Raw genomic sequence first — 10,136 nt, forward strand, 5'->3', positions numbered from 1 at the left:
TGGTAGTAAAATCTTGTTTGTTGTATCGGGAAATGAACAATCCCACCCCCGATCGATCTTTGCTCTCATATACTATGCGGGCCAACATGTAATATTCATCTTCTTCCCCAATTTCTCTCCCTCTCAAACTCACTCTCATGCCCTGTCCAGTTTCCTCTATCTATCCTACACATGGCTACATTTCGATGGTTGCGGACCCTACTTCTGCCTTGGTGGTGCCAACCACATGGTCAAGGCAAACGAGTCGATGTGTGTGCTGCTCGTCTAGCACCCGAGGGCTGATCCGCGCGTCCGCCTACGACGATGATGTATACAAGTACCCATACCAACAGCACGACCAATCAACCAAAATATTCGGGCCCAAGTCGATGGAGGGGAAGCGTATTTGGTTGAAACTCAGTTCCCCCTCTCTTTATCTCTACCTGAAGTCTTTTTACGCAAATTACCATTTTTCCATGTTAAGTTGATTACGTTGGTGTTAGAAATCCAAACATTCTACCAACCCTCTCAAATCAAGGTCAAACGGGACAAAATGTTATAATTAGGATGTTAGTGTGCCACTAAAGAATTTGGCATTGCACTTTTTGCGTAGAAATTCTAGGTCCTCCTTTGATTCACACGACAAGGAAAATGAAGGATTGCAATGACCCACCCATTTGGTGAGAATGTCAGTGTGGTGGACTCTGACATAATTTTAAAACACGGTAATTCTCATGTCTTTGAACAAGTCACATGAGAAAAATGCAAATAGAGTTTTATAGAAATAAATGATGCACGAGACTATGAAGAAATACACTATAGATGTCGCATTGAATTACTCACTGGAGACGCATGGAATTTGAGTTAATGTTAGATCTAGTACGATATTCTTATCGATGATATATATTCCATAGAATTATTCACTTATTTACTGTCCAAAAACACTACAATTTTTTTGTTTTAGGTCCAAAAACATCCCTCAAATTACAGCGGGTGTGCACAGTAATAAGGCAGAGTGTAGTTACATCAACTGTACTGTGTATGTATGAGCGTCTACATCTGTACCTTGTTAAAAAAACAAAAATGTAGCCTTTCTGTTAAAAACACATTGCACCAAGGAATAAAAGGTCCCCTGCACAAAAAAGGCAGAAATGGCAGAAAAGTGACAACGAGCCCCCTACGCCTCTATAAAGTAGGACGGGCCGCAGCACCCCCCACCCAGTACCACCCCGTCCACTGCAAACAAACCAACGCCTTGACCCCTGCGCGCTCCCTGCCCTGCGCCAAGAACCCAGCTTTTCTCCTCCCCGCCGCCGCCTCCAGCGCCATGAAGCGCCTCTTCAGACGCCTCTCCCGCGTCGCCGCGGCCGACTCCTCCTCCGCGGCCGCCGCCACGGCGTACCGGCAGCTCCGCGCGCCGAAGCAGGCCGCGTCGGCGGCCGGCGGCGCCAAGGTGCCGCAGGGGCACGTGCCGGTGTGCGTCGGCGAGGAGGGCGGGCCCGTGGAGCGGTTCGCGGTGCGCGCGGACCTGCTGGGCCGGCCGGCCTTCGCGGCGCTGCTCCTCCGCGCCGCCCAGGAGTACGGGTACGGCCACCCCGGCGCGCTCCGCATCCCCTGCCCCGTCGCCGACTTCCGCCGCCTCCTCGTCCGCCTCTCCGACGACCCCTACGCCGACGAGTGCTAGGCGCCGGCCTCCGCACCTTCTCGGCCCGCCGCTGGAGAACTCTGCCCCTCATTCGCCCCCCGTCTGACAGATTTACCCCCGGGCACTGGGCAGACCTGCAATGTACATACAGTGGCAGGCCGAAGAGGAGTCGCCGGAGCGAGGGTTAGGATAGGGATCTCCTAGCTTCGTAGTAACTTTTTTTTATTACTGCCGAGCATGAGCTGAATGGGAAGAACTGTGGGTGTTCCTTTTTCACCCCCTCTGGTTCTAGGGATTTCAGTGTGTGTGTGCGTGCGTGTGTGAGGGAGAGAGAGAGAGGTAGTAGTAGTATGAGTTTCTGCTAGGGATTTTGAGGTGTTCGGTGTTAACCATATGAGATCCTGAGGCTATCATGCCATATTTTTACTGAGCTAGTAATATGATCTTTTAGCACTACATTGGTCTCCCTCCTTCTCTATGTATGTTTCAGTTTATATCAGAGATCCTCTGGTTCATATGAGATCTGTTTGGAATGCATGAATTCCTTGAAATTTTCACGCATTTTAGAGAAGATTGTTCAGTTATTTGAAATCGACGACGGCTTCCGCGGTCAAAACATTGTTATCCTCTGGTTCATTTTACTGAATTGCACTGCGTTTTGGGAGGGGATGTGTTAACAGGGGCGCAAGCTGTGATGGCCTGTTGGGCAAGCGATGCCATGTTGGTGGTCCGGGCAAAGATAGCAAGGGTGCTGCTGGTTTGAAGCAGGATATATGCCGAATAAAGGAAAGGATACTGCAGATATCAACTTTTATTAACACCGAGACAAGCACTCAAGCAGTACATTTAGACCATTTGCACAGCTGATCTGCTGTAAGAGTGAGAACATCTTCAGCCAGACGAAAGATTCAAGAAAATGCTGCAGCCAGGATATGAACTGCAGTCTCGCTGGCTTGTCACAGGCTGTTCAGGAAAATTTGGCCAACATCTTCAGCAGTGTTCTTATCAAGTACATTGCCATTGTAGGGAAACTGAGTTAGGGTTTGGTTTGGTTTTCAGTTGATATCCAGGTTCGGGACGCAGCGGTCTCAAGTGAATTTTGCGGACATTTTACTGAAGATAGTTCAGATCCTTATAAGTCGACACCGAGTTTCCGCTTGGGAACATTATGCATTGCAATGCATTTGGGGAGAGCATGAGTTAACATTGGTGCAAGCTTGTAATGGAACATTATGTATTGCACTGCATTTGGGGAGAGCATGAATTAACATTGCTGCAAGCTTGTAATGCAAGCGATATGCTAGTGGTCCGGGCAAAGATAGCATGGTGAATAAAGCAGAATCTGCCAAAGAAAGTCAGACCGGCTCTCTGAACAGCTGTAGAAACGCATTTCTACGAACATCCAGACAAGATATGATTGGAGCATTTGTACATATGATCTGGTGTAAGAATAAGAATATCTCCAGCCAGGCTAAAAATTCTGAAACACTGCATCCTGAATCTGCATTGCACTCTCCGTTTCTGACTCTGCCTGTAACAGGCTGTTCATCAAATTTTGGTTATCATCATTTTTACAGCAATTGCAAACCAAACAAAAAATTCAGAAAAGTTACAGCTTGAATATGAATCGCAGTCTCACTGGCCTGTCGCAGGTTGTTCGGCAAAATTTGGGCAGTATCTTCAGCAGTGTTCTCATCAAGTACTCCCTCAGTTCACAAATATAAGATGGTTTAAGTTTTAGTGTGTTTGTTCACTCATTTCAATTCACTCAGTTTAGTCCGTATTAAAATATTCAAAGCATCTTATATTTGTGAACCGAGGGAATACATTGCAACTGTAGAAAAAACAAGTTAGGGCTAGGTTTGGTTTTCAGTTGATATCCGAGTTCGGAACACGGCAATTTCAGGTGAACTTTCCAGTCATTTTACTGAAGATGGTTCAGATCCTTTAAAATCGACGCCGAATTCCCGCGTCGGAACATTATGTACCGCATTGCATTTGGGGAGATCATGAGTTAACACAGGTGCAAGCTTGTGAATGCAAGCAATGTGCTTGGTCCGGGCAAAGATAGCAAGGATGCCGATTAAAACGGAATCTGCCAAATAAAGTTACACTGGCTCCATGATCAACTGTAGAATCCGTTTTTCTTAACATCAAGACAAAATACAACTGGAGCATCTGTGCAGATGGTCTGGTGCAAGAGTAAGAGCATCTCCAGCCAGGCTAAGAATTCTGAAACGCTGCATCCTGCATCTGCACTGCACTCCCCACTTCCGACTTTGCCTGTAACAGACTGTTCAATCAAATTTTGGTTATCATCTACTCCTACTTCAACAAGAGCCGCTCTCATGAAGCACATTGCGCCTCCATGCAGAGAGATTGTTCATTAGGCAATTAATTCACCGAGCATTTTTCTTATTCTTCTTTCTCTTCTATATAAAGTGGCTCAAGGCAAGGTTTTGCAGTGGAGTAACATGTTGGCGTGTGGGAGATATACTCCCTCTGTTCCTAAATATAAGTCTTTTTAAAGATTACACTATGGACTACATACGGAGCAAAATGAGTGAATTTACACTCTAAAATATGTCTACATACATCCGTATGTGGTTTGTAGTGAAATATTTAAAAAAGACTTATATTTAGGAACGGAGGGAGTATATGGGTACGACAGGGACAGGGGAAGAAGGAAGGATCCTGCAGCAATTGCGGTCTTGGCTTGGAACAAAACTGGACTGATCGTCGGGCTGTCATGAGACGGACGGTTTGGTTTGGCGCAGCTGAAAATAGGAGGAGTCGACAGTGACGAGGTAATGGTTGGTTGCCTCAGCCCTCATGCTCCGGTTCCCTCGTCGAGCTGTAAGACATCAGCGTCAAACATCCCTCTGAAGCAAGGGCGACTGCACGATCCATCGCCGGGAAAATTCGCGGAAGAGCGGGCCGGCTTGTGTGTTTTGCTCTAGGAAAGTTATAAGCTTGTAGAATCTGTTTACTGCAACTTTGTTATGCAAAATGTAGTAGTAGTTGAACTGGTTGACCGAGGGAATAATGTTCCTAATTTCAGTCAGTACGCAGGGCAGGTTTCCCTTAAATTTCAGATGTATTGCACCGCCATTGGAACATGGGGATAATGGGGAAAAATGCATGGCTTGAGAAATGTGGACTAAGCATGGATTATTGAATTATATACAACTGAAGAAGCAGGCCCATGTGCAGAGATATTGACCGGTACAGTGCAGTTGACAGCTTCAGGAGGAGGGAAGATTGAGAAGCAGCATCCCAACTTCCATCCTACTATCTGTACCTTAACGAACTGCTAATCTTTCATCAATCAGTATTATTACAAATCATCGCCATGACTTGGTCATCTCATCCCAATGATTGTGACGGAACCAATGTCGAAGGAACCGTGCCTGAATCTCCTGCCCGAACAAACTAATTAAGCATCCCATGCAAACATAAAGTAGCAAGCAGGCGTACATTTTCCAGGTTTGGGCAGGCGAGTAGCAGATATATAATCAATGCCATGCTCATATATATAGTTAATGAATATCGCACGATGCAAGGACAGGAGCAATTCATTTTCCTATCACTCAACTTGACAATGCGGAGAAAAAGTCTGCAAGGTCACATGGTGAGCGAGCCGCACCCCAACAGGATGTTTTCGCCACCAGCCACCACAAAGCTCCATCCTCCAACTGCAAGATCGCAAATGCAACTGCCGGGAAATAGAAAATGTTACCAGCAGCGGCGCCTGAGAGGGACGAGACGGTTAATAGCACTATTCTACTACCGGCTCAGACTGTTCTCGTTGCGATCAGATCGACCATGTGTCCATGTGTGTGCCTTGCACCATGCAGTGATGGTGTGGCGCAGTGCGGTGCGGGGCTGGTGTTGGCCGCATTGAAGCGCGCCCATGCGGTCAAAGTGCCCGAGACAGGCAGACCACATGACGGCCTCAGGCGGGCGGGCTGCCGCGTGCTGCCGCCTGTGTCGCGTCGATCATTTCCAACGTAGGTACGGCCGGCGTCGAGCGCGGCGCGGGGCGTCACGTGGCGTGGTGGAAGGTGTCTGGGGAGGACACGTCGGGGGGTCGCGTGGTGCGGCGGCCGGGCGTTCCGCTGCCGGAGACTGCGTGGCCTGGTGGATGGACGGAGGCATGGAGCCGCTGGGGGGATTTGGTTTCCGTTGTTGCCTCGTGCAGTTCTCGCGAGAGGAGAAGTGCCCCGGACGGTAGGGCAAAGCAATGTGAAGGAACAACCTGTTCGACTTGAAGCGCGATTACGTCGAGAAGTATCTGGTCTGGTGCACCAGATACTTTATATTGGGGCGAAAGCAAATGTGTGTGGGACCAACGTATGAGGGAGAGCCAGGGTTACAAAATTATACTATATAGTACAGTTAAGTTTTAAAAAAAAATACAATTAAGTTTCAATAAAGAAACTTGTAAAAAAATTATGGTTAAGTTTGAAAGTCAAATAATAATAATAATAATCAGTGTTGATCTTGTGTAGAACATCTTGCCAAAAACAAATCGTTGGTCAAAGAAAACTGAATTCAGACATAAAACATATATGACCATGTTTGGGTTTGAAAAGAAGAATTAAACAATGATGGGAGAGAACCCCACGTAAAAAAAAAAGAACGGAAAGAAAATGATGTAGTGTGGGTTGATTTCAGCACAGTGTCGATCCGTCTTGCAAATGTTTCACCAATCTTATCTTCCAGCCTCCTCTCATCCTTCAGATTCATATCGAAGGGCTCAGATATCACTGGTGCATCCGCTACACCAATTGGACCGGTGCACTGTATTCTCGGAGGGAGGAAGCCTGGGTTGTCGAGCAACTCTTTCAGTTTTTTTTGAGCAAATGCAACTCCTTCAGCTTTTATTTTTGAGCAAATGCAACTCCTTCAGCTAGGCAAACACACATAGGCGCTAGCCTGGCCCGGTCCACGAGGTGTACGACTGTACGCGGCTTGGGTTTCGACTGTCGCGATCTGTTTTTCCTCCTGCAACACTGCAGTGACCGATTTTCTTAGTAGCAACACCGTACCGTCTACCGCTCAAAAAAAAAACATTGTACCATCTAGTTTTCTCTGTAGCAACACTATAACTAACATTTTTTGAAACCGTGAACAATGTTTTTCATTTGTGATCAAAATTTAAAACGAGAAATATTTTTTGAAATACCGAACAGTTTTTCATAAACGTGAATATTTTTTAAAATTCTTGATTTTGGTACAAGTGAACATTTGTTGAATTGGTGAGAAAGTTTTGTAAACATTAACTTTTTTTCATTCTGAACAATTTTTGAAGAACGAGAACAGTTTTCGAAATTCCAAAACGTTTCCTAAATCTGTGAGGAAAAATTGTAAACATCTTTGTAACTATTTGGAACAATTTTCCAAAATTATTGAACTTTGTTAGAAAAGGCAGATATTTTCTAAATTTATATTTGTGTTGAAACACAGGAGCATTTTTTGAAAATTTGAACAACTTTTAAAAAAGATGTAGACATTTTGAAATTTCTAAACATTTTTTTCCAAAACAGGAACTTTTAAAAAAATTAACTTCAAAAAAGGAGAAATAGAATAAAATAAAAAATAAAACCAGTAAAGATATAAGTAAAAAAAAAAACGATTCAGGGACTTTTGAGAAGGTTCAGACAACCGGTAGGCTTTCACTGTGCAATATGCTCAAAAGTGCGCCAGCTCGTCTCTCATGCCTGTGTGAGATCCTGTGTGAAGCCCCGACAATTGGATATAGTGAGTGTCCAATAGGGAAATCGGTCCAATTTAAAGGAATTTAAATTCCAAATATGCTATATATCGTTAGTTGATAACATTATTGTAGGAATCGCTTACAGGTTATGACGAGAGGCCTTGTCTATTAGCACCGGGAGCACTCACGCACATGAATCGACAACCGAAGTTATCTCTTGCGCCGGACCAAAATCAGAGGCGGTCTCGTTTGAGGATCTTTTAGTCCGCTTTCTAGAAGCTTATGGGAAATTTTACGTGGTTTTGGGAAGGCTTTTCACCGATTATTGCGATTTCTCTCAGTTCTATTTTTCATTTGTATATTTTATAATTCATGAACATTTTCTAAATTTGTGACTTTTTAAATTTTGTAAACTTTTATAAATCCATGAATATTTAACCTTTTTTGAATTCATGAATTTTTTCAATTGAATTCAAAACATTTTTTAATTCATGAACATTTAATTAATCAAGAACAATTGTTAAAATTACGAATTTTTAATTATTGAATATTTTCTTAAATTATGGATTTTTTCGATTTTATTGAATATATTGTCAAAATCATGAACAGTTTCTTTAATTCTAGTTCATGATTTTTTCCCCCAAATTACCGAATATTTTCAAATACATTGACTTTAAAAAAAGCTGAACATTTTTCAAGTTCATGAACATTTTTTATATTCTTGAATATCTTAATATGTAAATTAAACATACCAAAATATAAGTGAATATATATGTACACTTGTGTTGCACAGGAGTTCCTATTGGATGCTCATTCCGTCCAACAATGATGCGAAGCATAAGCCCAGGACCGATCGTGCCGCCGGCCCTTTGCACATACGACTCGCGTTGATACTGTAGTGGAGGCACTGTAGCAACCTGGAACACTGAAGCACATGGTTTTCTATATAATTTTTCAAATGTGAATATTTTATAAATTTCAAATAATTTTGGCAAACACGTATTTTTTTGGAAAAAGTGATCTTTTCAGAAATGCGAACACTTTTTTCCAAATTTTAAACATCTTCTGATAAAACAAACATGGTTTTAGAAAGCACGACCATTTTTTATAAAAGTTTTCTTCAAAATTTATGAACATTTTTTAATTTTTCAAACATGAACCTTTTGAATTTTTAAAATATTTGTTGAAATCATGGATAATTTTTGAAATCCTAAAGATTTTTTGAAATATGTAAGCAACCTTTCGAATATTTCAGATTTAATAAAAAAGAAAGATAAAGAAAGGGAGAAAACCAGTAAAGAAAAAAAATAGGGACAATTCCATTTATCCCCCTAACTTGAGCCACCACCTGGCATTTGCCCCTAATTTTCAGGTATGCTCAAAAATACCCCTCTTCCATCAAGTCACCTTACAGAAATGCCCTTCTGTGCCGTTACCGTCCGGTCAAAGGGGTTTGACCGTTTGGTGAATAGTAAATGGTGAACAGTAAATTCGAAAAAAATAGCAAAAAAAACAAAAAAATCTGAAATTTTGTGGGATCGAAGATACTCGAGGGAGCAAGGCGTGTGCAAATTTTGGCACAATTTGAACATTCCAGCAGCTCGTGTCAAACAAAAAACTTTAAAATGTACGCTGTGAGCTGTAAATTAAAAAAATAGCAAGAAAATTCAAAAAAATAAGAAATTTTTTGGCATCAAAGAGTCTGGGGTGCACAAGGTGCGTGCAGTTTTTTTTTTTGCGTTTCGACACTGTAGGAGCTCGTGGAGAAAAAAACAAAATTTGACGCAGAAAAAAACTTTGAAAAAATGCACTGTTTTGTTTTTTTGCTAGAGCACCTCGCATGCCATTTGATCACAAAAATTAGCAAGCCCCTTGCGCACCCAAGCCTCTTTGATGCCAATAAAATTCATATTTTTTAAAAATTTCTTGCTATTTTTTTAATTTACTGTTCACAGCGTATAGATTTAAATTTTTTCCTTTCCCACGAGTTCCTGAAATGTCCAAACAACGCAAAAATTTGCACACACCTTGCGCCCTTAAGTATCTTCGATCCCACAAAATTTCATATTTTTTTTATTTTTATTTTGCTATTTTTTTCTAATTTACTGTTCCCCATGTTACTATTCACCAGACGGTCAAACCCCTTTGACCTGACGGCAAGGGCATTTCCGTAAGGTGACTTGACGGAAGATGGGTATTTTTGAGCATATCTGAAAATTAGGGGCAAATGCCAGGTGGTGGCTCAAGTTAGGGGGATAAATGAAATTGTCCCAAAAAAATAAGGAACTAAAACTAGCCAGTAACCTTCTAGAAAGTTCTCAAAACTCGTAAAAACCATACTAGAAGCTTGCAAAATCGGAACCACACCTCTATGGGTAGCCCTAAAATGAGCCGGCCCAGGTTGCTCTCGCTCATTGCTCTCTTGTGGTAAACTCTGACATTTTGACGCGGTGAGCGTCCATTAGGATTTGCCAAGTGCGCTTGCTCGCTAGTGCTCGCTCGGTCAGGTCCATATAAATGTGAGGGATGCGGGACATGAGCAATGCGTGTTGAGTGCTCGCTACGAGCAACACACAACAACGCCCTTTCTATGCAGGTTCAGTGAGAGGCTATAGGAGGAGAGTTGATATGGGTTGGAAGAGAGAGGCTTTTAGTTTCTTACAAAGGAGAAGTTTTCTATGATTTTTGCTATACAAAAATGTGTACGAGCTTCCTATCCATTGAAGAAAAAGACAAACTTAAACTTTAAGACTCGAACTTGCCCCTTTATTATTATTAGTAAGATAGGTTGCT

General features: G+C 42.6%; 1 protein-coding gene across 1 annotated transcript; it reads left to right on the forward strand.

Moving 5' to 3' along the window:
* Positions 1 to 1,202: 1,202 nt before the first annotated feature.
* On the forward strand, positions 1,203 to 2,080 carry LOC123141306 (auxin-responsive protein SAUR71). The gene has a single exon (XM_044560482.1). The coding sequence runs from the start codon at positions 1,307 to 1,309 to the stop codon at positions 1,661 to 1,663; it is 357 nt and encodes a 118-aa protein (XP_044416417.1). The 5' UTR covers positions 1,203 to 1,306; the 3' UTR covers positions 1,664 to 2,080.
* Positions 2,081 to 10,136: the final 8,056 nt, after the last annotated feature.

This window comes from Triticum aestivum, chromosome 6D (genome assembly GCF_018294505.1).
Source record: "Triticum aestivum cultivar Chinese Spring chromosome 6D, IWGSC CS RefSeq v2.1, whole genome shotgun sequence".
NCBI classification, from domain to species: Eukaryota; Viridiplantae; Streptophyta; class Magnoliopsida; order Poales; family Poaceae; genus Triticum; species Triticum aestivum.